At 38.5% G+C, this 27,293-nt stretch overlaps 1 protein-coding gene across 1 annotated transcript in view; it reads left to right on the forward strand.

Annotated features, from left to right (window-relative positions):
• The window catches only part of CSMD1 (CUB and Sushi multiple domains 1), a 2,028,797-nt gene that overhangs the window by 1,528,800 nt on the left and 472,704 nt on the right, over positions 1 to 27,293 (forward strand). Inside the window, exon 11 of the mRNA XM_027598604.2 lies at positions 20,732 to 20,835. Within this exon, the coding sequence (XP_027454405.2) occupies positions 20,732 to 20,835 (104 nt within the window). The remainder of the gene's footprint in view (positions 1 to 20,731; positions 20,836 to 27,293) is intronic.

The following is a 27,293-nucleotide window of genomic DNA, read 5'->3' on the forward strand; positions in this document are numbered from 1 at the left end:
ATGAGATCGAGCCCCATGTTGGGGCTCCAAGCTCAGGGGGAAGTCTGCTTGAGATTCCTTCCCTCCTTCTCCCTCTGGCCCTCTTGAAAAAAAAAAGAAAGAAAAAATTAGTCTGATTTCAAAGATGAATTTTATTTTGCTGTCCTGTTCTCTCCCTATCTCCAATGTATTTCTATTTTCTGTGACTGGGGAATGGTAAGGGGGGAAAAAGAAGTGAGTAAGGACCCAGGACTTCAGGTAGAGGACTAAGAAAAGAGATGGCAGCAGCAGCTTCTGCTCCACTTGGGTTTCTTGGTAACCACCCAACCAGCAGAGCAGACACTTCTTGCCTCAGTCTTCAGAAAAACAAATACTTGCCTCAGTATTTCCTATCAATCAGTCTTCTTGTTCAGATGGAAAAATTTGTTCTCTTCTAATTAATTCATTTTCTTAATCCTCACCGGTATTTAAATAATTTAGAGGGGAAAAAGATACATAACTTGTATATGATAATTAGAAGGATGTGTTTGTATTTCCTTTTCACACATTAAAAAGTAGGTTTGCATGTCGGAGAGTGTGGAATGCCATGCAGGTTAAGCTTTGCCCTTAGCCCTTCGCTAGGGCATCCCTCTCACCGTTGCCATGGCCATGGACTTAGGGCTGACCTGATAATTGCTTTCCTAACCAGGCAACCTTGCACCTGACTGGGGTTCTGACACACCTTTGTCCATCCAGGAAGTGAGACAGCCAATAGGCCTTGTGGTTTAGAGACCTACTACCTCACTCTGACTGTTTTGTCAACTCTCAGGAAGCTAGTACCTATGCACTTGAAAACAATCATGCATCCATTGTTTGCATTCCCTTAAATTGCAGCCCTCTAGATACTAATAAAACATTTACCAAATTTATAATTTCCACTGGGTATGTTTTCTAATATACAAACCAAATTATAAAAATTAGAACTTGGGGCACCTGGGTAGCTTAATTGGTTGAGCATAAGACTCTTGAATTTGGCTCAGGTCATGATTTCAGGGTCGTGGGACCAAGTCCAGAATACTGCTCTGCAGTCCGCAGGGAGTCTGCTGGAGATTCTCTCTCTCCCTTTCCCTCTGCCCCTCCCCCTGCTCACTCTCTAAATAAATAGATAGATAGATAGATAGATAGATAGATAGATAGATAGATAGATAGATAAATCTTAAAAAAAAAAAAACAACTGGGTGAAAATCTAGAGGTAATCTTAGTATAATAGTCTAATGTTTTCATTCTAAGTGTAAGGGAAGTAAGATGGGAAATAGCTCAGTTACTTGCCCATGACCCACATGTCTCTGGAAGCCAGCATCAGCGGAGTGTTTTTCTGAGAAAATTGTCTCAAATTTCCTCCAGTAACGATGGATGACTCTTATAAGATTGACTTTGCTAATAAAATCTAATCATAGATGCTAAAATGTTATAGTTTAAGTCTAGGTTGGTGAAAGTCATAAAAAATAATTTGCAGTTATTGAACATGTTCTAATATCCTTTAATCTCCATTGGTTTCCAGAAGTCAGCCCAGATTGTATTTCTCATCCACTTGTCCAGATTACCTTGACAATCACTTTTTCTTGATGTAGGAGCTCTTGAGTTTACTTACTGAACACTTATATTCTAATGAGAACCCTATTAGTTAAGAATCATTTTTACCTCTTTTTGAAGATGACATACATAAGGAGTAATTTGCCCAGGGACAAGTAGCTAGTAAGAGACAGTTGGGACTTGCACCCAGGCATATGCTCAAGTCTGAGCTCATAAGTACTATGAATAAGAGCAGTTTAAGTTCCGAGGAAACTATTTTTTCTTCAACAAGTGTCCATGGATTGTTCTTCTCTAATGGTTGTAACTGGTCTGATACGTCTTGGCCTCACACAACAGGATAGTAACAACTGATGTGTCTACTTTCTATGGTGGGAGAAGTATTGTTGGGAAACAGTATGTAGAGGTTTACAGAATTTTTTTTCTCTATTTGACCTAGATAGAATATCAATTTTATTTGTTTCTAATATTAGTGGAAAATATTTATAACACATAAAACTTGCACAGAATTTTCCATAAGCGATAAGATGGAAATGCAGTAAAGCCTACTGAATAAATTAATAAAAGTAAAAATTTTCTCACACATCACACACTATATCTATGTCTGAATTCATTGATCTGAGTTTCTTCGTGCTTAGTGTTAAGAGTCTTTATTCTACTAATTTAAGAAAGTGAAATAGCAAGAATTATTCTTTTGTAGTTTTTTTCAGTGAGACTGGAAAGTTGAACTATTGATGAAATCTTATCAATGTGATGAATTCAAAGCTAATTTCTGGATAAATATTTTACTATTTAATAACTCTTCTCTTATACGGAGTAGTTTAGGGTAAGTATGGCCATATAGTAATCTATTCTGACCCTTAATGAATGGTAATTCCATAAACCAAAGAAAAAAAAACACTCTAAATCGCCCAGCATGCAGGAATGCTGCATGATATTTGCGAATGTGATTTTTATCCCTTATTATGAAGTGCATCAATCTGACTTTGCTTTGAAGAGCTTTACTGCTGTTTTGGTTTATACTAATATAAAGTTATCAACTTTGCCTCATTTAAGAGTCTACAGATACATGGTAGTCCTGGGTTCTTTAGACTAAATGGTAGTACAAGAGGGAAAGGTAGGTTTATTGATTTAAGAAATATTTATGGAACATCTAACACATGCCACAAACTGTGCCGGACTCAGTAGTGAACAAAGGAAAACAAAACAACTCCTGTTTTCATAGATTTTACAGTCTAATGGGAAAGGGAGAGAGTAGGTAAGAGATAATAGATGATAGATGATAGATAGATGATAGGTAGATAGATAGATAGATGATGGATAGGTAGATGATAGATACATAGATACATAGAAAAATATCAGATTTTGGGAGTGGGGAATACAAGTAGGTCATAAATATGACTGTCAGAAGATAGAGTACGGGCAGTGCTCACCAGGAGGTCAACTAAGAGTCCATGAGAGAAGGATACTCAAGCTGGGACTAAGTTGGAGGAGACAGCCACGCCCAGGGACAAGCAAAAGAACTTTCTAGAAAGAAGCAAATGTATGTATAGTACTGGAACTTAAACATGAACGATTAGACTTTACAAAAGTCACAGAGGCAGGGGAATTATTTTTTTAAAGATTTTATTTATTCATTCGAGACACAGAGATACAGAAAGAGAGCATGAGCAGGGGGAGAAGCAGAGGGAGAAGCAGGCTCCCCGCTGAGCCAGGAGCCGGACATGGGGCTCTATCCCAGAACCCTGGGATCATGACCCAAGCCGAAGGCAGACACTTAAACCATCTGAGCCACCCAGGCGCCCTGAGGCAGGGGAAATTTTGTCTTCTTTTCCATCAAGGCAGAAATTTAGGGTCAAATGATATATTACTCTTCAAATCTTAGTTTGAAGTGTAAACTAATATCCATCACCAGCTATTTCTGCTTGCTCTATTTTTTTTTTTCTTGGTAGAAATCTGGATGTTTGTAAAGATGTCTTGCTGGAAAGGGAGATATTTATAGACAAACTGAAGATGCAAGAAAGATGAGTGAATGAATGGAACATGTTAATGCATAAAACAATGAATAAATAAAAACATAAATAAGAACACATGTGTCACCACAGCTTTGTAGGGCTCGATCTGAAGCAGGACTAAAGGTAATTTATGCCCCACACCCAGTAAACAATAACTAAATGTGGGGGCATCACTATTTTCCTACTTTTCACCTCGTCATTCTGCACAGGTTGGACCCCTCCATCTGCTTTACATTTGGTAGAACCCAAGCAATCTCAAGCTTCCTCGTGACTTCAGGAGCTGGGAGGTTGGGTGGCAGTGGGAATTAGACCCATTGGAATGGCCTCAGGAAGTCTTTGTGCTAGCATCAGGATACACAGGGACATTACACTGGAATGGCAGCATTTCCCTGGTGGCTGATCCTGGGATGGACAGCGGTAGTAGTAGAGGTCCAGCTCCTTCATTGCTACTCCAGTCTCTGCTCCCCAGCCCCTCGCCAGTTCTGGGACAAGCCACCTCTGTGGGAGGACACGTCTGGGCTCCAGGGCTCAACCCCAGGAGCAAATGGGGTTTGCTTGTCTTCTCTAGTCTATTACTTAATATGTAAAAATAAACCTGTATGCTTTTATTGTTACCAACACACCCCTTTCCTTTCTATTTTTGTAACTTCCTTTACATCATTATTATTAAATTTAAACAAAATATCCTTTAGCTCACTCTTTAAAATTAATCTTGTTGTTGGACTTCCAACAACTTCTTTCAGCCAAGGTGGAGGTATGGAGTGTGTTAATAAAATACCTGAGACATTTAAAAATAGGTAAAAGATTTTTCTCTTCCTTCTCACATAAAATAACCTTTTCACTAAAAAAATACATGAAAAAGAACAGCCTTTTTCTTTTTATCTGGGGCTGGAAATCTTATTGATCCATCATTGTCAGGGTTTTATTGTGTCAGAAAGAAAACAAAGCTAATTTGATTTGCTTTTCTTCAAATATAAACCACTCATTCTTCTGGCTTTGCTTCGGAATTCTTTTGGTTATCTTAAACAGCTCTGTGAGATGCATTCCTTCTTTTTTCTTGTTGCTTTGTTTTGTTTAAGTGGGGCCATAACGCACCATTTTTAGACTCCATTCTCAATGCTTTTATCAGCTGCAAAAAATGTGCCTTCCATTATTTTTTTTTTAATTATTGACTAACACCCTTTGTTCCAGTTACTTCTTGGCAAACTTAATATCTTCTACTTTTATCTATAGATCTATAATTTTCTCTTGCAATTCTTTCATCTCTTAGACCTTCAGAGTTCCAGCTAATTTACTGCACGTACCTTCGGTTGATAGATTTCAGTGTTCTGTAAATGTTAATTCTGCATTTCACCACATCTAATCATGCCCTGATTTGTTCTATAGCAGTTACTCTATTGTATTCTTAAATTCCCAGTTTCCCTCCTTCTCTGTTTTTAGTAAACTTCTCTCCTTTTTCCTCTATCTGAGAATATATTTCAATCATTTTCTAAATAATACTGCTCATTCTTTGCTTGCTTCATTTCAGGAATTAGTGAAATTCTTTTGGTGATCTCGCTGGTTTGTTCTCTCATTTTATACCATAAGCCACATTGAATGTTCCTCCACTGCTTTGAGTTTGCTTCCTTCCCTGGTGGTCTGGTTGGTCTTTGTCATTGTACAATGACTATTCTATATTTTGGACAATTTTATTGGCATTTTGATGATTTTTGCTCAAGGAATTTCATTCATAATGTTCATCTCGGTCACGTTCACACACCCCCGACTTGCTTTTTTTCTTGAAATTTTGTAGATTTCTCTTTACTCTTTAAGAATCCACAGTACCCACATCTTAGTGTTTTGCCAAGACATTTCTCAAGAGAAGCACAATGCTATGAAATAAAGAAGGAAGTGTGTAGGTAGAAAACTTTCTCTGGAAATAGGAGGATAAAGGATTCATTTCTGGGTAAAATTGGGAGTTAGGAATTGCTGCGCCAGAATGAAGGCAAACAGTTTTCTTCAGTTGTAAAGACCCATAATGTTTGGAATAACAGAATCCCTCAGATCTGTGGCAGAATGTGGCCTGACCGGGCAGCCCGAGGAAGTTTGCCATGAAGCACAATGTCAAGGATAACATTGAATACAGCCATTACTAACTGAATACCTGCTGGATACATGTAAGGGGCACACAGTTTGCCTATACTGTGCTATTTAACCCCTGAAACCCTGTGGGGAAATGAGCACCACTCCGGTGTTACAGATGAAGACACTGAGGAGGGGTGTACTCCATGGCCCTACCTGAGTGAGCTGGTGGGGGACAGGGAGAAGCGAGGCCGGGTCCTCCCTGTGCCTTGCACATGGTGCACACTCATAGTCCTTGGGAGCCTTGACGCTGGAGAGGCAGGGCCTGTGCAGGTGCAGCACAGAGAGAATGGATGTGCCACCTCGTGTTGAGAGAAGGGACTGGGCAGAGAGAAGGGACCACCGCCTGCAAGGTGGAGATCAGGGACATTCACTGCTCAAGAGAACCATCTGGGGGCTTTCCAGACCGGGAGTCCAAGTTCCTCATGCTCCTGTGATTTGATGGTACCACAGACTGCTGCCAATGGAGAAGATACACATACTTCCCCCGTATGAAGATTTTGCTTCTCCTCCTCTGAATCACTGGTTAAGGTGACTCTTAGCATGGGATAATAATGACACAGTTACATTTGAAAGAATATTATGTGCCATATTTTATTAACAGTGCAATGGGTTGTATTTTTTTAAATATTATTTTATTGTGTTATGTTAGTCACCATACAGTACATCATTAGTTTTTGATGTAGTGAGTTGTATTTTTTAAAGGATTTTAGTATCGGGGCAGCTGTTTGGCTCCGTTGGTTAAGCGTCTGCCTCTGGCTCAGGTCATGATTCCAGGGTCCTGGGATGGAGCCTCCCACCCTGCTGAGCAGGGAGTCTGCTTCTCCCTCTCCCTCTGCCTCTTCCCTCTGCTCTTGCTGTCTCTCTCAAATAAATATTAAAAAAATGGTTTTAGTATTTATATGTGGGGCAAAATATAAAGCAAGGATTTCCTAGAAATATCTTTCTCCTAAGTTGTTTCTTTCAAGGTTCTTTTCTTTCTCAGTTGGAACCAAATCTTGTATGTTATTTGCAGATATGAAAGCTTATTTGTACTTTTTTCGTGGAAAATTTAGATGTGTATTTATCCAGTCTTTATGGCACATACATTTGTACAAGATATCTCTCGGTAATTAATTGTATTTTTTCAGTTGTATTATGGTTGGTCCCTAGAACCTCAGACTAAAATGCTTAAAATTTATTTTAAAAATTTGATAATTTTTGTTTCTTAAGAAAGTGTGAAATTTCCCTTAAGATGTGTAATAAATCGGGTGCCTGGGTGGCTCAGATGGTTAAGCATCTGCCTTCGGCTCAGGTCATGATCCCAGGGTTCTGGGATCGAGTCCCGCATCGGGCTCCCTGCTCCTTGGGAGCCTGCTTCTCCCTCTGCCTCTCTCTCTGTCTCTTTGTCTCTCATGAAAAAATAAATAAAATCTTAAAAAAAAAGACATGCATATAGTAGAGAAGTCCCAGAATTAAAAAAAAAGATGTGTAATAAATCGCTTTTGACACACGTTAATAATTTCCAGATATAGATGTGTTACCATGTTCTCTAGGAGGAAATTCACAGTTTGAAAACTTTTCTTCTCATAAATAATTTGCAGTTGATGAATCAGATATTTTATAGCTTCTTTTTTCTGGAGTTCCCAATTTTGTGCTCTAAGTTCTCATTCCCTATTCTGTTGACTTCAAATCTATAGTAATTAAGGCATTTACAAATTATCTTCTTCCAAAATGTACAGCTTTTTACTTATTTATTGTGTGCTGTGAGTTTTACATCTTGGAAAATTGTAAAAATATTTTCATGTTATATATCTCTTTCTAGCATCACAATTTCCTGCACAAACAAGGTATCCAGAAGAAAACAAATATAGTGTACACATCAAAACAACAAAGGGCAAATAAAAAGTAAAGGTTTTTTTCAGTCATGAAACACAGTGCACAAGTTGTGTATGTGTGTGGGGTATGTGTGGTGTTTGTGTGTATGTGGTGTGTGTGGTGTGTATGTAACTTGTAACACACAATGTTACATTAGTTTCAGGTGTACAACATAATAATGCAACAAGTCTGTAGGTTATGCTGTGCTCACAAGTGTAGCCAATATCCATCACCATACAGCGATATTATAGGACCATTGACTCTATTCTCTGTGCTGTTCCTTTCATCCTGTGACTCACTCATCCCATCACTGGAAACCTGGACCTCTCACTCCGGTCCATCCATTTTACCCATCACCCAACCCCCCCCTGCCCTCTGGGAACCATCAGTTTGTTCTACATTATTTATGAGTCTGTTACTGCTTTTGTTTGTTTGATGAGTCATTTGTTTCGTATTTGTTTGTTTGTTTTTTGATTACACTTATGAATGACACCAGATAGTATTTGTCTTTCTCTGACTGACTTATTTCATGTAGCATTATACTTTCTAGGTCCATCCATGTTGTTGCAAATGGCAAGATTTCATCCTTTTATGGCCAAATATTATTCTTTGGTATATGCATATACACCACTTCTTCTTTATCCATCCATCTATCAGTGGACACTTGGGTTGTTTCTTTTTTTTTTAATATTTTATTTATTCATGAGAGACAGAGAGAGAGAGAGGGAGAGAGAGAGAGAGAAGTAGAGGGAGAAGCAGGCTCCCAAGGAGCAGGGAGCCCGATGCGGGAATCGATCCCAGGACCCTGGGATCATGACCTGAGCTGAAGGCAGACGCTCAACCATCTGAGCCACCCAGGCGCCCTACTTGGGTTGTTTCTATAGCTTGCCTATTATAAATAATGTTTCAATAATCATTGGGGTGCATATGTCTTTTCAAATTACTGGGAGGGAGGGGGTAAATACCCACTAGTGGAATTACTGGATCATATGGTGTTTCAATTTTTAACTTTTTGAGGAACCTCCATACTGTTTTCCACAGGGACAGTTCCACCAACAGTGCACCAAGTTTCCTTTTTCTCTACATCCTTGCCAACACTCGTTATTTCCTGTCTTTTTTATTCTAGCCATTCTAACAGGTGTAAGGTGATATCTTATTGAGGTTTTGATATGCATTTCCCTGGTGATGAGTGATGTTGAACATCTTTTCATGTGTCTGTTGGCCAGCTGGATGTCTTCTTTGGAAAAATGTCTAGTCAGGTCTTCTGCCCATTTTTAATTGGATTATTTGTGGTTTCTTGGTGTTGAGTTTGTGGCAATATTTAATTATCAGATACTTGAACTAGTCATATAAGAAATAATTGCTACATCTGTATTGTATAAAATCATTTAAGACTGTGATCAGAAAAATAAAACACAATGACAGTAGGCCAAAAATTTCAAATAAATACTTTAAAAATGAGTATTTCAGAAGAGGTGAAAAAATAGTTTTGAAAATGGAGTTGTATTTTATTTTTTTATTTTTAAAGATTTTGTTTATTTGACAGACATACAGAGACAGCGAGAGAGGGAACACAAGCAAGGGTAGTGGGAGAGGGAGAAGCAGGCTTCCCGCTGAGCAGGGAGCGTGATGCAGGGCTCGGTCCCAGGACCCTGGGATCATGACCTGAGCTGAAGGCAGATGCCCAACAACTGAGCCACCCAGGCACCCCAGAAAATGGAGTTGTATTTCATAACCTCCACTCTTATCTTCCTCATTTATTTATGACTATGGAATCAAATATATAAACAATACTAAATCAACACTCAGAAGTTCCCAGTTTGAGTTCTAAATCTTTCACTAATAATTGCAAAGTAAGTCCTTTGTCTTCCCTTGCTTTTATTTTCCACTTCTGAAAACAGAGGTTGTCAGAATAGTAATAATTTTAAGTCTGCTTATATTCTATATTCAATGTTTGATTACACTCTACTGCTAACCTCACCTCATCTTCTGTTAAAAAAAGATAGGAGGGGCACCTGGGTGCTTAGTTGGTTAAGTGTCTGCCTTTGGCTCAGGTCGTCAACCCATGATCTGGGGATAGAGCCCCATGGCACCCTGCTCAGCAAGGAGACTGTTTTTCCCTCCCCCTCTGCCTGCCACTTCCCCTGCTTGTGTTCTCTTTCTCTCTCTCTCTCTCTGTAAAATAAATAAATAAAATTTTTATAAAAAAGAAAGAAAGAAAAAATAAGAGCCAATGTCATTGAACTCCATGATTTTCCTGCCATCAGATCACCCAGCCTGTATTCATACTCTTTATGTGGTTTTCCTTTCCTTTACATTGTAGGGATTATTGTGTATCTCATTAAAGTCAAAGACACATTCGTATTTGCATTCAAGTAGCAATATTTTTTCTCTCCTGGAAAATCATTTATATCTCAGGTCATGGAATCATCATTGTGCGGGGTATTCTAGTATTTTCCAACTTAAAAACAAAATCTGCCCTTGGTGACATACCCTCATTCGCTCACCCTCGTTAAGGAAGTACTCAGAGGTCTCCATCATCTTGTTTTTCACTTCCTTATCTCCCAGTTCTACGTTCTCCAACACATCTCCCATCCCTGCAGTGCTGATAATTTTTTTCCTGCCATGGTCATCAATGTTCTCCAACTAGCCAAAACACGGATCTCATCTCTGTCCTCATCTATTTAAGTTCTCAGTAATATCCAACCCATTTGAACCCTGCCTCCTTCTCAAGACCTTTCGTTTCATGGGGCTTCCACAACACAATTGGTCTTAGTGTCACTCCTACTTCAGGGTCTTCTATCTACATGCTTCCTCAATGCCATGACTCCACATACTGGACAGCCCAGGACTCCGTCCTGAGCCCTCTGTGTTTGCACATCCCTTCTGCTTGATACCCCCCTAGTCCTGTTACTTCTATCGTTATCTGTGGCTAATGGTCCCCCGGCTCGCTTCAAGTCCCCTGTATCTCCCTAGCTCCACACTGTTATTTCTAAATGTGCTCTTGGCATCTTGATTTTGCTTAATATCTAGGAATGTACAAAAGTCATGTCAATCTGACCACATTGAAAAGAAAACTCTTATTTTTCTACACAGCTGTACTACTCCATGCACAACTATACAATCTGGTTGCCCAAGGAAAACAAAACCAAAACCAAAAACAACAGTCACCTTTGATCACTGTGCTTCAGTAACTCTTATCAGCTAAGCCATGAACACACCTTGAGGACCCCTACTATATATCTAAGCCCCACCCCTTCCCCACATCCCTAGCAACACCTCAGGCTCACCCACTATTATTCCTGATTGAGACCATTTAACCGTGGCTGAACGCAGCCTGCAGAACTCCTATTTGGTGTGTTCAATGAATGAAGTAAGAAAGGAATTTTTGAAAAACTATGAAAAGTTTGATTTATTATATGTCATGCACTCACATGTTTCCAGTAATAATTTGTCTTTCCACATAACTAATGGAAGCAGGCTGAGGGCTATTTACTACACATTTCTTACCATAACATTTTAATGGAAATGGTAGGTGGATAATTTGGGCTTTCTATTTTTTTTATTTCAAATATTTTTTGAGATTTTATTTTATTTTTTTAATTTAATTTTATTTTATTATGTTACATTAGTCACCATACAATACATCGTTAGTTTTTGATGTGGTGATCCACAATTCATTGTTTTCATTTAACACCCAGTGCTCCATGCAGTATGTGCCCTCCTTAATACCCATCAGTTTGCTGAATAAGTCAATGTATTTTAAGTCTCTTTTCTGTGGGCTAGGCACTATAAAAGGAGAAGGTTAATATTCTGGTTTAAAATCTCTGACTTTGGCATTATTGCCAAAACACTCGACTAGCACGTACGTATATGATACTTGATGTCTGACTGGAGGCCAGGATATAGGGGAGACAGCTATGTTTTTAGGATAACACCGTGTTCTATTTGTCCAAACCACGTTCCTTGAGACTTTCTCCCATTAACATTTCAAGGACTATTGGGAATTCATATTGACTACTTTCCCATCTCTGTATATACGTCTTCAATTTCCCTAGCCTATTAGTGTCACTGGCTGGATTTACCAGATTCCCAGAGAAAAGTTTGTTACAGTTTGCAACATATTTGATACAGAATTTCATTTGGCTCCTAGTTAACGATGGACAATGCAATAAAAGGACAGAAGGAATTCTGTATGCATTTTAGTGCTGAAAGCTACCGGCATTTATTACATGTTTGGACATTTTGTAAGAATTTACTTATACCTCATTATTGCATACCAGGTTTTGATATTCATCATTTGTGGATATAGGCATGTTTTTAACCTAAATAAGGATATTAAAGGTCTATTCACTTAGCAAATAATATATATATTCTCATGGTGTTACCACTAGATGTAAATTATTAATATTTTATTATAGATTGGGGAGAACATAAAATGTAATTATAGGTTTATATGAATATGATGGTCTCTCAATTCATCATAAGTTAAGTATGGTTAAATTAATAATAATAATAATAAATAATTAAGGGACAAGCTGCTGTATCAAAAGCATGAACATACATAGGAAAAATATTAATTTCATTAGCCTTCAGGTATAGATGGATACCCAGCATTTTGTAACTATTTAGCAATATCAAGAAAACGCCTTTAATTTGAATAATGTTTGGACAAAAACTTCTTAAAACATAAATGACAAACTCTAAGTTACGGGTGAGATGGAATAGTATGTGACTAATCTACTTTATCACAAAGCCTATAGCTACAGAAATAAAGTATAGGAATTCTTTTTGTGGCCTCTTTGAAAATTCCTGGAGTTTCAACTTTTCCACACAACCAGAGTTGTGAAATTTTTTGACCCTTGGCACATCTTTTGAAACTACTGTGTCAACTGAGGAGTTATGAACTGCTTCTGAGAATAAATATGTGATTTGTCATATCTTAGCATGAAAAAAGCAGATCCTGCTGTGCTATTAAAAACATTATTAGGGGCGCCTGGGTGCCTCAGTCGTTAAGCGTCTGCCTTCGGCTCAGGTCATGATCCCAGGGTCCTGGGATAGAGCTCCACATCAGGCTCCCTGCTCCGCGGGAAGTCTGCTTCTCCCTCTCCCACTCCCCTGCACTCTCTCTCTCCGTTCCCTCTCTCGCTGTGTCTCTCTCTCTGTCAAACAAATAAAATCTTAAAATAATTATTATATGCTATAGGTTGATGATTAATTGCTACGTGCTACAGCACCTGGGCTATATTTACTTCAGAAAATGGTGTCCACGTGCATTCAAGCATACGTTTGCACAAGTCTGTGTATACCTGCAAAGATGGACTGAAGAAGTTTATTTTTGGAGTGCAATTGCGGCCCCGGTATTGAACAAGTAAATACGTTAAAAGGCAGATGTATAACACAAACCACTGTGGGGTGATTACTCATGGCAATCATCCAACCAAAGAAGTTTCCTATGGAAAGACTTAGAGCAAAGAGGACATGGAGAAGGAGGTGTTATTTCTAGTCCAGAAGATGTGAAATTCTAGAGAGGGCAGGGGAAGACCTGCCTTGAGGTAACCAGTTGCCCTTCTTTCCTTTTTGCCTGGTTAGCTGCAAGGTGGAATAGTGGAGCCCCCGGGAAAACCCATTCATCCTCATGAATGTGTCAACTTCAGCTCCTGCTTCCAGGAGCAAGTCAGATTTCATCTGTTGGCAATATTACGAGAGCTCTTAAGAAGCCGGGCTTCAGAAAAAAAGGTATAAGTACCACTGAATATAGCAAGCATAGCTGAAACATTCAGAATTGTGCAATTTTGTCAGAGCGTTGCTAGCATATTTTAGCTATCATTGTGGGTGCTATTTTTCGCTCGTTCCTACTCATGAGGACGGCCCAAGTGCATACTAATCCTGGCTGTAAGATGGTGTTACAGAGTTGTGAACTATTTGGAATATACTTTAAACAAATCCATTGCTTACATAATAGCTATTGTAGGGATGGGGTCTAGTGCAGCCTGTTTACATATAATGAGATATACCAGAGTTATAGATGAACTTATAGCATCTCAGTGTCGGTCTAGGTCATAGTATTGACAGAAGAGCTAAAAACAAATCCTTACCTTTTGTTTGTTAGCTTTTGTTTTCCATTACATCCCTACCTGCTTTCTTATTAAGAACGCTGAAGAATAATTAGGTAGAAAAACAGGGTGTGCACCCTCCTAGAAGAATTAAGGCAAGTGACATGTATGGGAAATATTACATATAGGTTCCATGGATTTGGGGATTGTTTAAGTAGAGTTCATTTTGGATTAATTATATGACATAAATTATGCAGGCTCTGATAGCAAAATAACATTCTCCTTACGTAAAATATATGATTCACTTTTTATAAGAAACAAAGATTCTATTCATTCTTTAAAAGGAAACAAACTTGTATGTATGTATAGATGGATGTATTAAAGACTTTTAAAAGCAGTTTTAGGTTCATAGGAAAATTAAGATGAAGGGACACATTTTTCATATACCGCTACCCCACACAAGCACAACCTCCCCCACTGTCAACATCCCCACCAGATGGTACATTTGTTGCAGCTGATGAACCCACACTGACACATCATCATCACACAAATTCCAGAATTTACATTAGGGTTCACTCCTGGTGTTGTAGATTCTATGGGTTTGAAAAAATGAACGTGTACCCACCATTATAGTTTCATACAGAGTATTTTCATGGTCCTAAAAATCCTTTGTGCTCTACCTAAAGACGTATTTATTGGCATCTCCGATTTGTCATATTTCACATTAAAATAATACATAGTTATATTATGCTTGGTTTGTATCAGTTTGGCAAATCTTTCCTTCCAAGTCTTACGAGCAATTAAAATAAAACAGAGATAATACAGATTTATTTAAAATTCACCATAAATCACTGTTTCTGCTTTCATTTACTCAACAGTCTTTCACATGGAAGCACATAATTTCTACAACGCAGGGAAATTGTAAGTTCATAGACATAGGTGTAAATAGAGGTAGAGCCATACTCCTATACCAACACATGCTAGTAGAAAGGGTTGCTCAGGGTGAATTGATATTGTATCCTTCTGTGAGACACCACCTTGTATGTCCAGCTTGGGGTTAGAAGAGGAACATGAAATCAGGAAAGGGAAATGGGATATCTTTTCAGTCCTCTCCCCACCATTTCTAACGCTAATTTAAATTACAACCGCACCTGCTGCCCAATTTAAATGGTTCTGTTTCTTTGTCGTCTTGAAATGTGTTTCTGTACTGATAAAACTTAGCATTAGGGACAATTGATTTAGTAACTTGCTCTTTTAAGAAGACCCTTTGTTGATAAGCACACCACTAGTCTGAGTGGTGGTAACAGTGTGTTTAAAATGTACTTATACAAATGAAAAGATTTGCACAAAGCCTGTTCATGATAGAGGGCTGGCACATTAATTTGCCTTGAATATATGAATAAATGAGGAATTAATGAACAATTGGAAGCACAGAGAAGGAGAGATATGGAAGAATCATGTAAGGAATTAATACTTAAATGTTTTTAATTGTTCCCAGAAGATAAACATATTGGAATAAGCTCACCCCAGGATATATATTATAGATACTGTTTTACATTCCTTTTACAATGGTTGAGAAACAAGTCTTCCATATATTTTTAGAAGTCCCTGATTTAGAAATGTTTAAAGAGAGGCTAGCGTTTTATTTTCATGGAGTCTATAGGGGTTTTGATATGCTTGATTATACAAAAAGAAGCTCATAATGAGGACTTACTCAGACCAACTCTCTTACAACAGTGAGATGCTGAGAATTGGTAAAAAAAAAAAATAGAAAGTATTACAAAACTCCAAGAACATATTTTATTTTATTTTTTTTTTTTAAAGATTTTATTTATTTATTTGAGAGAGAGAGAGAGAATGGGAGATAGAAAGCACGAGAGGGAAGAGGGTCAGAGGGAGAAGCAGATTCCCCGCTGAGCAGGGATCCTGATGCGGGACTCGATCCCAGGACTCCAGGATCATGACCTGAGCCGAAGGCAGTCGCTTAACCAACTGAGCCACCCAGGCGCCCCGCCAAGAACATATTTTAAAAATTGCACCAGAGTCCATACTGAGCAGCATCTCTTTCTCACAGGCCTGAGATTCTGTTTGGAGGTTGAAAAAGTAAACGATTTCATCTATTGTCGTTAAGAAATCTTCACTTGTAAATGTTAAATTCCCTAATTATTCTGTATTTATCAGAATATTCCCTGTGGGTTTTACATTTTTTGAAGTCTAGAACTTTGTCTTTTTTTTTCTTTTTCCTTCCTATTTACCTATTAAGGAATCTATATTTATAACAGTAAAAGTTTTGTGATTACTCTGTGTTTATCAAAATACCCCCTTGTGGACTTTAAGTTCTTCCGAAGGCCAGAATTTTGTCCCTCTCCTCTTTGTTTTAATTCCTAAAACTGTGGCCTGGACAGAGTAGGCATTCAATAAATCCCAGGAGATTGAACCACTTGTTGCCATCAACAAGTGGAGCGGGCACAGTGTCTGCCCTCATGGCATTTACCCATGGAAAGGTGTGAGGCGGGCAGTGCAAGAAGAGCCACACAAAATCCCAAAAGGTGAAACACTGTGAAGAGAAGAGGCTCCAGTGACAAAAAGACAGATTGCTTTGGACAGAATGAGCAGGGTCAGCACCACCGAGAACCAGCCATTATGCAAAAACTTGAAATATATAGAGCTGCCTTCTGTAGGGAACCAAGTCAAGGCAGAGGGGAGGGCATGCATGTGTTTAAGGAACTAAAGAAACCATTTTGGTCCCTGAATCACTCACAATCCCAAATATATCTCAGCGTTATTCATATTCACATTAGCCAAGATCATGAAAACAACCTAAGTGTCCATTGGCAGATGAATGGATAAAGTAAAGATGTGTGTATTTGTGTATATTTGCACATGCACACGGAAATAGTGTTCAGCCTTAAAAAAGGAGATACTTCCATTTGTAACAGTTATTGATGAACCTGCAAGACATTATGCTTAGTGAAACAGATCTATAAAGAAAAATAATGTATCATCTCATTGACCTGTGGAATCTAACAGTCAAATACGTAGTATCAGTGAGTAGAACGGTGACCACCAGGCACCAGGGAGTGGGGGAAACGGTGAGGTGTCGGTCAAAGGGTACACAGTTGTAGTTATGTAAGATGAGTAAGTAGAGAGATTTAATAACGTACAGTATGGTGGTACAGTTAATAATGTTGTATCGAAAACTGGAAGTTTGCTAAGAGTACAGATTATCACCACACTCAAAAAATGGCAACTATGCGAAGAGATAGGTTAATTAATTTGACTGCAGTAATCATTTCACTATGTTTATGTGTATGAAACATCATCGTGTACACCTTACATATATCCAGTTTTTATTTAAAAATGTATTTACATGGGGCGCCTGGGTGGCTCAGGGGGTTAAGTGTCTGCCTTTGGCTCAGGTCATGGGGACTGGGATCGAGCCCCACGTCCAGCTCTCTGCTCAGGGGAGAGTCTGCTTCTGCCTCTGCCCCACTCGTGCGCTCTCTCTTCTCTCAAATAAAGAAATAAAATCTTTTAAAAGGTATTTACTCAACATTATTTTTTACTTGCATCTCTGCCCATCCCTGATTGGGAAATGCTGGCAAATTTCATTATAAATGTGATTTTCTATTTTTTTATTATTATGTTATGTTAATCACCATACAATACATCGTTAGTTTTTGATGTGGTGTTCCATGATTCATTGTTTGTGCATAACACCCAGTGCTCCACGCAGAACGTGCCCTCTTTAATACCCATCACCAGGCTAACCCATCCCCCCACCCCCTCCCCTTTAGAACCCTCAGTTTGTTTCCCTGGAGTCCATAGTCTCTCATAGTTTGTCTCCCCTTCCAATTTCCCCCCTTCATTTTTCCCCTCCTGCTATCTTCTTCTTCTTCTTTTTTTTTTTTAACATATGATGTATTATTTGTTTCAGAGGTACAGTTTCTATTTTAATACCAGGTAGAATATTTACAGAATGCCACATTATCTGACACACTACAGGTTCTTTGCCCAAGACTGGGTATACATTTTCTCTTTTTATGGAGCATTAATAGCATGGAGTAAAGATTATCCTTTGACAACAGGCTCTGGCTGATTGTTGAGGCTAACCACTGACAAAAGCCTCTCTGATACCCTTTGCCTTGGCTTGACAAAATCACAAAATGGCCATTTTTACACCCCTAATGAAAGCACAGTTATGTAGTGAGACCCCCTGTGTGTGACTCATTACAAGTTGTCCAACCATGACCCTCAGACATTAATGGATTATCATGGCTTCCCCGCAGGATGCTGCACAAGGCAGGACTGAATACATGTGTCAGGAAGGTGATGGGAATGAACCTGCCGGTCTCAATGACGATCCTTCAATTCTTTTATTCTCTTCTCGTTGGACAATGGTCACTTATAAATAGACCCATGAGAAAGAAAAAAAAATGAAATAAAACCAGGCTCAGGTCCTAAGCTTCATATGCAATATTGATCCTGGTTTGCCAGAGCTATCAACCTCAACACCTGTTTCAAAGCAGCCTGCTAAAATAATGTATTCACACAAACACTGCAATTTGAAAGAGTAGACTTTTATAATAAATTACAATAACTGTATCACTAATTTTAGTAGGAATTTCAAATAGCAAATCTAATGTATTCCATATTAGCATTGATCAGAAAAGCATCTATTTAGAGGCCTGCTCAGGACTGCACACATTAAGTTGGGTATCAGTTGGAAGCCTGACTTTCTTCTGGTGCCACATACTCTTTCCTTTCAGGTCTAACAAACAGCCATTTGGTACTTTTTTACAAGATTACAGAGTTTCAGATCTACTCTGAAATAGATCCCATGAAAATGTATTTCCAGTATTATGGGTTCCGTTTACCTATCCATTTACTGTCTAGATCACTTTCTTCCATTATTCCATCATTTATCATCTATCTCTTTCATCTCTCTATTGATTGACCAATCTATCTCTGTATCTCTTATCAATCTCTTATCTGTATCTGTCTTTTATCTGTCGATTGATTGATCTATCTGCCTATCTATAACTTCTATATATCTGTCATCTATTAATTACTTTCATATCTATTATCTGTCATCTACCTATCGTCTCTCTATCATCTATCAATCATCTGTCTATCATCTATCAATCATCTATCTATCATCTATCTATCATCTATCTATCATCTATCATCTCTCTATCATCTCTCTATCATCTCTCTATCATCTCTATCATCTCTCTATCATCTATCATCTCTCTATCATCTATCTATCAATCATCTATCTATCATCTATCTATCATCTATCTATCATCTATCTATCATCTATCAATCATCTATCTATCATCTATCTATCATCTATCTATCAATCATCTATCATCTATCTATCATCTATCTATCAATCATCTATCAATCATCTATCTATCATCTCTCTATCATCTCTCTATCATCTATCTATCATCTATCTATCATCTATCTATCATCTACCTATCATCTCTCTATCATCTATCTATCATCTATCTATCATCTATCTATCATCTCTCTATCATCTATCTATCATCTCTGTATCATCTCTCTATCATCTATCATCTATCTATCATCTCTCTATCATCTCTCTATCATCTATCAATCATCTCTCTATCATCTATCTATCATCTATCTATCATCTCTCTATCATCTATCATCTATCATCTATCAATCATCTATCTATCATCTATCATCTATCTATCATCTCTCTATCATCTATCTATCATCTATCTATCATCTACCTATCATCTCTCTATCATCTATCTATCATCTCTCTATCATCTATCTATCATCTCTGTATCATCTCTCTATCATCTCTCTATCATCTCTCTATCATCTATCATCTATCAATCATCTCTCTATCATCTATCTATCATCTATCTATCATCTATCTATCATCTCTCTATCATCTATCATCTATCTATCATCTATCAATCATCTCTCTATCATCTATCTACCATCTATCTATCATCTATCTATCATCTCTCTATCATCTATCTATCATCTATCATCTCTCTATCATCTATCTATCATCTCTCTATCATCTCTCTATCATCTCTCTATCATCTCTCTATCATCTATCTATCTATCATCTATCAATCATCTATCTATCATCTATCTAATCTACCTAACTCCCCATTCCTTTTCCTAGTTCCTTTTGCCACTCAGATTTCTAGCCTAATTTCATGACATCTCTTACTCTCTTTCTCCTTGATTCCAATATTGGTCATGGAAGAAAGCATTTCTTCTTTCAAGAGAAAAGGACCCTGTGCTCTATAAAAAGAAATTCATAGAATCATAATATATAGCTGTATCAGACATAAACCAATCATATCTAGTTGGTATGGTATCAGTCACCACGACAGAGGTGTTCTTTTTCTTTTTTTTAAGATTTTATTTATTTATTTGAGAGAGAGAGAATGAGAGATAGAGAGCACGAGAGGGAAGAGGGTCAGAGGGAGAAGCAGACCCCCCGCTGAGCAGGGAGCCCGATGCGGGACTCGATCCCGGGACTCCAGGATCATGACCCGAGCCGAAGGCAGTTGTTCAACCAACTGAGCCACCCAGGCGCCCGACAGAGGTGTTCTTTAAGAAATAAAGCTTCAAGGCTTTGCGAAGTTAAACGTAGAGGAAAACTTTCTAGCCTCAGATCTTTTTAATATGTTAATATGGATAATTAAATAAAATCTGCATACATTACTCTAAAAATATTTATTTCAGAGTGTTTGGGTGTCCTCAAAATATGTTAAAAGGAATATTAAAAGAATTAACATATGAGATATATTTAAAAGAATTAAAAAAAGAATTAATGAACAATTCTTTTTGCTTATATTATTTTTGGGTCCTCCTAAGCACTGTAAAAAATAAATATTTGATAGACATCTGACTTAAAGCATAATATGGGTTAATTTCACTTTTATTGCTGATAATCAGTATCTCTGGAGTGTTAGCAGTTTTGAGTTCTTTAAAATTCTGTAACTGAGAGTCTTCAAATGTACATAAGAATCCGTAGATAATATACAATGATCCATAGTCACACTACAACTGGATATTCGCATCCCAAAATCATGGAAAGTTCCTGCGAGGCTAAAGAAGGATCTTTGCTTTATTTAGGTCATCAAGCTGGCGTTCGAGGAGTTTGAACTGGAACGAGGCTATGACACACTCACCGTGGGCGATGCTGGCAAAGTGGGTGATGCCCGGACGGTCTTGTACGTGTAAGTACGGGGTGCAGTGTCTCTTCCCCTCTTGGGCGTGTGGCCGGCTGTGCCAGCATGGATGGGTACTTGCCAAGCCTGTAGTGCCCAAATCTGATTTCACATGACAACTAAATCAGGATTACGTTTCATCTGTTTCAACTTTTTTCCCCCGCAAATTATTAAAAACTATGGCAAACATTAGAATATACAGAAGAGTATAAAGTAGAAATGGTAGTTTCTCAACCAGCCCCTCCTTCTCAGTGTTCTCTTTCTACTTCCCTGTGGCATTACCTTTTCAGTGTTCTTGGAAGTACAAGTATTGTCTAGAGTAATAACGTAGGTCTTACAAAAGCCCTTGCGGTCTGTGAGGGCACGTGCTGCAAGTAGAGGTTGGGGGGTAATAGCACCGGGGTAACTGACGGTGTATCTGTGGCACTCGGTGTACAGGGTCCAGAAAAATACAATCACAGCCTTGATGTGAAGATTAGCACATGAATGCCTGCCCTGCCACTTGCACAGGGAGTTAGTCTGCCCTGCGGTGCTGTACCCCAAAGTCTTTACCTGCTCCCCAGTGTTGGACCTTGAGGACACTTTTGTCACTTTCATGAGACCCATGCTCTCCAAATTGAAAACATGATCTGGGAGAATCCCTACTCATCAAGGTTGTCAGCACAGAGGGAAACGTCTTTGTAGCTTTTCCTCCAGCGTTAGCAGCTTAATCAATGGCTTCACGTAGCAGGTCCTACTACTACCAAGCTGGAAACCTCTTTCTTTAATGGAGGTTATTCTGCCATTTTCCACCTTTTTATTTTTTTGGTTTACTTGTACAATGCTCAGCTTTTTGTTTGTGGGGGATCTTGCCCCTGATACTGTTGTAGGATTGCAGGGTTCTTATCTCACAGAGTCAGGAATGAATCTCACGGACCCAAAAGGGTGAAGTGCAAGTTTATTAAGTGAAGGTGATAACAGAAAGGAAAGAAAAAGCTCTGGAGAGTGAGAGGGGTCCCAAATGGGTTGCCCCTGCAGGCTTTTATGGTCAGTCTTTTATAGAAAACTGACCAGAGAACTTCCTAGATATCTCATCTATAACATTTAAGACAAACAAGGTGGATTTGTAACTACCATGTAAATATCTTGTCTATGCTTAGGACAGACAAGGTGGATTGTTATGTTCCCTTCTCTTTGGTTAATATCTTGTCTGTAACATTTTTCCACAGGTAGGATTTCTGTGAGCCTGGCCACCTAGCCCCCTGTGTGAGCCTACTCAGGGGAGTTAGGGGCCTCCTATCTCTCCCTGCCTTTACCTTAACCCTTTTCTTATTCAATACCTTCAACTTATTGTTCTGCTAGAGAAAAACAGTACTGGCTATTATACGCACTCATTCTATATTACCAGTTGCTTATAAGGTAATTCACATTTTTAAAAAGTGCTGTAGATGAACATGCTGTCCGTGCCTTTAACAATGAATGGGCCCATATTCTGACTACATTGGTAATGTACCCTTGTCATTTATTATATATTGGACATCTTTCCCTACCAGTACATGACTCTATCTCATCTTCTTATGGGTCAATTACACTAATAATAATAATTAAAATCATGTTACTGGCCCATGACTTACGATAATAATTATAATAGCATTAGTAATATCATAGCTAATATTCATTGAATATCTCATATATCATGTGCTGGGCTAAATGCCTCATACATATTATCTTATTTAGTCCTTACCTTAATCCTGTAAGTTAGGGGTTAATAGTATCCTCATATTATAAATGACAAGACTTAAGACGTAGGTAGATTAAAGGATTTACCCCCAGGGCGCCTGGGTGGCTCAGTCGTTAAGCATCTGCCTTCAGCTCAGGTCATGATCCCAGGGTCCTGGGTTCAAGCCCCATGTCAGGCTCCCTGCTTGGCAGGGAGCACGCTTCTCCTCCTCCCTCTGCCTGCCTCTCTGCCTACTTGTGCTCTCTATCTCTCTGTCAAATAAATAAATAAAATCTTTAAAGTAAATAAAAAAAAGGATTTACCCCAACTTGAAAACCTATGATATGTTGATATGTATATACTGGTATACACGGGATATATGTAGATATTTAAATCCAGTTATTGTTCTCCAGTGTCTGCTGGATCTGGATATGGATATGGCATGTTTCTTAAGGAATTCTCATTGATGGTCTTTTGCCTTCCTCTGCCTACCTCATCCTTTGCATTTATAAGCAGCCGTGCAGTAAACAACTCCATACAAATACCTGGCCACACTTGTTTGGTATGCCTCCAGGGAAATTTGTGGCAGGTGATTTTTAGGGGTAAACGGGAACTTCATTTACATTGTTATCTTTCCTCAAAATTTCCCCTAAAAATTTCTTGGTAGAAACGTTTCTGTCCTTCTGCCACATTATATGAAGGTCCCTATTCCCCCACCCTCACCAAATAGTTATTCTTTTTTGCCAAATTATTAGACGGGAATTGCCTCTATTTATAAGAATATCTTTCCTGCAGGGTGGAGCCCTGACATCTGTGTTGTTTGTAAGCTGCCACGCTGATTGCACACTCCCGGCCTGGTGTTGGTGTGCAGGAGTATTTGTCAGCACTGACAGAGTGGATAGGAATGGGGCCAGAAGGCCAAAGATGGAGTTTCTGGTTCTAGCTTTGCTATTAACCACCTCTCCTACCCTGAGGGAAGTCACTTCACCTCTCTGTACCTCTGTTTTCATGCCTATAAAATATGTATAATAAACTTTTCCTGCCTGTGGCAAGGAGCAAAATGAACTAATGCATGTTAAAGTGTTGCAGAGTTAAGAAATGTAACCCACAAGTGAAGTAGCTTTATTATCACCATAAGAGCTAATTTAAGAAAGGTGTCACTAAAGCAAATTAGAGAAAATTTTAAATAAATGCAAAATATAAAATATAAATGGAGCAAAGTAATGCCATAAAAAATCCCTTAGGTAACTATTAAAGATCTAAAGTCAGACACCCATTTTTTAAATGCTTTTTGTTGTTAAGAGAGCAAGAGCAATCTATGTATTACATTGACATAAGTGTTATTAGAACTTCCTCTCGATAGCTCAAATCTATAAATGAAAAACTAAATAGCCAACTGAATCAAACTGAGATGCCCTTTGGGAGACATAATGTTACAAAGATCAGTTGGGCATTTAATCAGCTGCAGAGAGAAAAGAGAAGCCACTGATATATTTTCTTACTATATAAAATTACAGAAAAAAAAAGAAGCCAGTCAGAGAATCACAGCTGGTGTCTTCAAATAAACAGGTACTTTTATAGAATACATCAACAAATATTTTTGAGTACTTATATGCTAGACTTTATTCTCAGCACGGAGTTGAAAGTCTAATTGGAGAGATGGCAGATACATGGGGCTAGTTATATACCAGACAGAGTATAAAATCATTGGATCTCATGATGCAGATTTCAAATAAAATATGAGCTCAAAACTTCTTTATGGAAGACTAGTATTTACTACCTCAGGCTCAGTATGTTATTATAGGTTCCTCCTTTTGGGGTTGGGGGAGATGGAATTCTAGGCTTGGATTTTTAGGAAAATTCTAGAGAGTGAGCTACCTAACCAGCTCATTCTAAATGTGGTTTTCAATTTTTTAATTTTTGTTAATGGTGTTTTAGTTTCTTAACATTCTCGGCACAAAAAGAGAACAACTGAATTTAGGAGACCCTTTTATTAGTCTAATCTTCCCAAGAGATGAATGGGTTTACTGAGGTTATTTTTACAGAGGGACTGGCTTAAAATTAAATAAGTTACTTAACAAATTTCTGTTGAGATCCATCCAAGAATATATATTGATAATTGTCTTGAATTTAATTTGCAGAAGAATTGCATCTGGAATTCCCTCTGGCCTTTTCAGTTATTAGCAATTGGTGGCTGGGGGATTGCTTTAATTTCAGGTTATAAGTTTTAAATGTCTGTGCCTCTAAGGGGATGAATAGCCAACCTCAGGGAAGTCTGAGAGTAATACTGCCTCTGTCCTGCTAGATTTGTGGATTAATTGCAAAGGATTAGTATCCTTTGGTTACTAATGGTCAGTTATCTATTATTTCTGAAACTGCTTCTTATTTCTAGAAGCTTCCCAAGCCCTTGTAAACTGTATCCACATCCCCCTGCTGTAGTTGGCAAATCCTGAGCCGAAGGGCATCATTCTCTTTTTATTAAAAGACTGTGGAACAGCCACACAACAGCAAACACTAAAAACTGATGTTTCCCTGTTTATATATCTTTGATATCATCAGACGAGCCAATCAATATATCTCTTAGTGCTTTGGAGAAAAGCTTGAGCAGTTTATGTTAGGAAACTTAAAGGGTTTCTCGATAAAAAACCCATGTTTTCACGATTAGAAATCGAGTACACTCCCTAGGTTCTTGGAAGTCTGGAGTCTCATGATCACAAGCGTTTTTCTTCATATTCTCATTCTCCTAATGGCATTGCCTGTGTGCGTGGGTACATTTGATAGCACAGATCGGACTCATGCTACAACACCATTCTTCACGCAGACTTTATCCATGGTAGCTTTCCTGTCTCTGCCTGTTTATCTGGGAGGCTTCTTCCTCAATTCTTTGAAGAAATATTTATTGCAATTCAGACATTATAGCAGGGTTGGGGGGGGGTCTTCAGGGGAATGGCCAGCATGTGGAGAAGGCAGAGGCTGCCCAGCCTTTGTTAGATCCCTGGAGAGGACAAGCAGAGCAGGGCCCTCTCTCCATATGCTACGGTATCCAGATTCTCTATTCCAACAACTCTATCAGTGGGGAAATAAATAGACCGCTGAACATCAGCATTTTAGGGTTAGGATACCAGCTGTTTCAGAGGTGTCTGGGAGGGCAAGATGACCCAGGACCTTGGGGCCCCATGGGAAGTTGTCTTTGGAGGCAACCTTCCTATAGGGGAGAAGCCAAAAGTCCCAAGGGAAGCATAGCTCACCTGCGGTGCCTGATGGAGATGGAGTGGGGTGAATGCCAACTGATTTGGGGCCCTGACAACCTGAGCCACTTTCCAAATGTCCTGCTCATTTTATCACCAGGGTTGACTCACTGTGGCTGCTTTTCTCTAAGAAGCCAAGAAATACACGTCTTTCTTTACACGCTCTTAACCCAAAGAGCTAAGGATCTCTTTTCCATGAATCATCAGCCAAAAGCATTTCAAGGTTGTATTGTGTGTTTTTGACATTAAATCAACTCAAAGGCTAAGTTATTCTCTTTCGGGGGGTATAAGAGCATTTAAAACAATAAGGGACATCCATTTATACTGCAACAAGCCTGCCTGTCTTACGCCTTTCAGCCTCAAAGGATTGTATGTGTAAAAAGGAATGGTTAATAAAAAATTAGTTTAAAAACATTGGAAGTACAATGCAACAAGAAAATATTATATTACTATAGTTATTATTTCTGCTTTAATATAGTGAAACATGCAAGGTTTCACGGGGTCCTGAGTCATCTTTGGGATTGAACTGTCATTTACTGAATCTGTGTGTACCTGCATTGTCTCATGGCAATCTTGTGATACAGGTATTATTTCCATTTGCTAGATGAAAACATGGAGAGCTTTAATTTATGGTCATGAAGGCAGGAGATTGCTCAATGGATATCTGAACCTAAGATGTCGATACAAAGTGATTCTTATTCACTTTTTCATCCATAACCAAATATCACAACCAGGATACTGACACTGATAGAACTCCTCAGTCTTCGACTTTCCTAGTTTTACTTCTATTCATGTGTGTGTGTGTTAAATTCTAAATTCGGTTATGTATCCACCAGCAGTCAAGACACATACAGTCCCCATCTGACAAATCTCACTGGTGTTGCCTTTTGTCATCACCTCTGTCTCCCTCTCCCGCACCCCTCCCTGACGCTGAAAGCCACTCTGAACTCCATCTGTAAAATAGTATCATTGCAAGAATGTTATATACATGGAATCACAGAGTATAACCTTTTGTGATGGTCTTTTTTCACTCCGCAATATTCCCTGAATATTGAAAATTGAGGAATAGTTCTGTCCTTTTCATGACTGACTCAAATTCCATGATATGGATGTGCCACTGTGAGTTTAACATCTACCACTGCAGAGCATCTACCATTGTTTCCAAATTGACTATCATGTCTGCACCAGTTTTAGTGTGAGCATGAGTTTTCTTTTGTCTTGGATAGATCATCAGCACTGGTATTGCTGCACTGTACGTTAGTTGTGTGTTTTGTTTTATAAGAAACTTCCAAATGATATTGAGCATCTTTTTCTTGCCTCTTTTTTTTTTTTTTTGCCATCTGTACATTCTCTTTGGTAAATTGTCCATATGTCTTTTTATTATTTTCTGATTGGATTATTTAACATAATTTTTTAAGAGTTCTTTGTAGGTTCTTAGGGTGCCTGAGTGGCTGTTAGATAAGTGTCAGACTCTGGGTTTTGGCTTGTGTCATGATCTCATGGTTGTGAGATCGAGCTCT

This window comes from Zalophus californianus, chromosome 2 (genome assembly GCF_009762305.2).
Source record: "Zalophus californianus isolate mZalCal1 chromosome 2, mZalCal1.pri.v2, whole genome shotgun sequence".
In the NCBI taxonomy this organism is placed as follows: Eukaryota; Metazoa; Chordata; class Mammalia; order Carnivora; family Otariidae; genus Zalophus; species Zalophus californianus.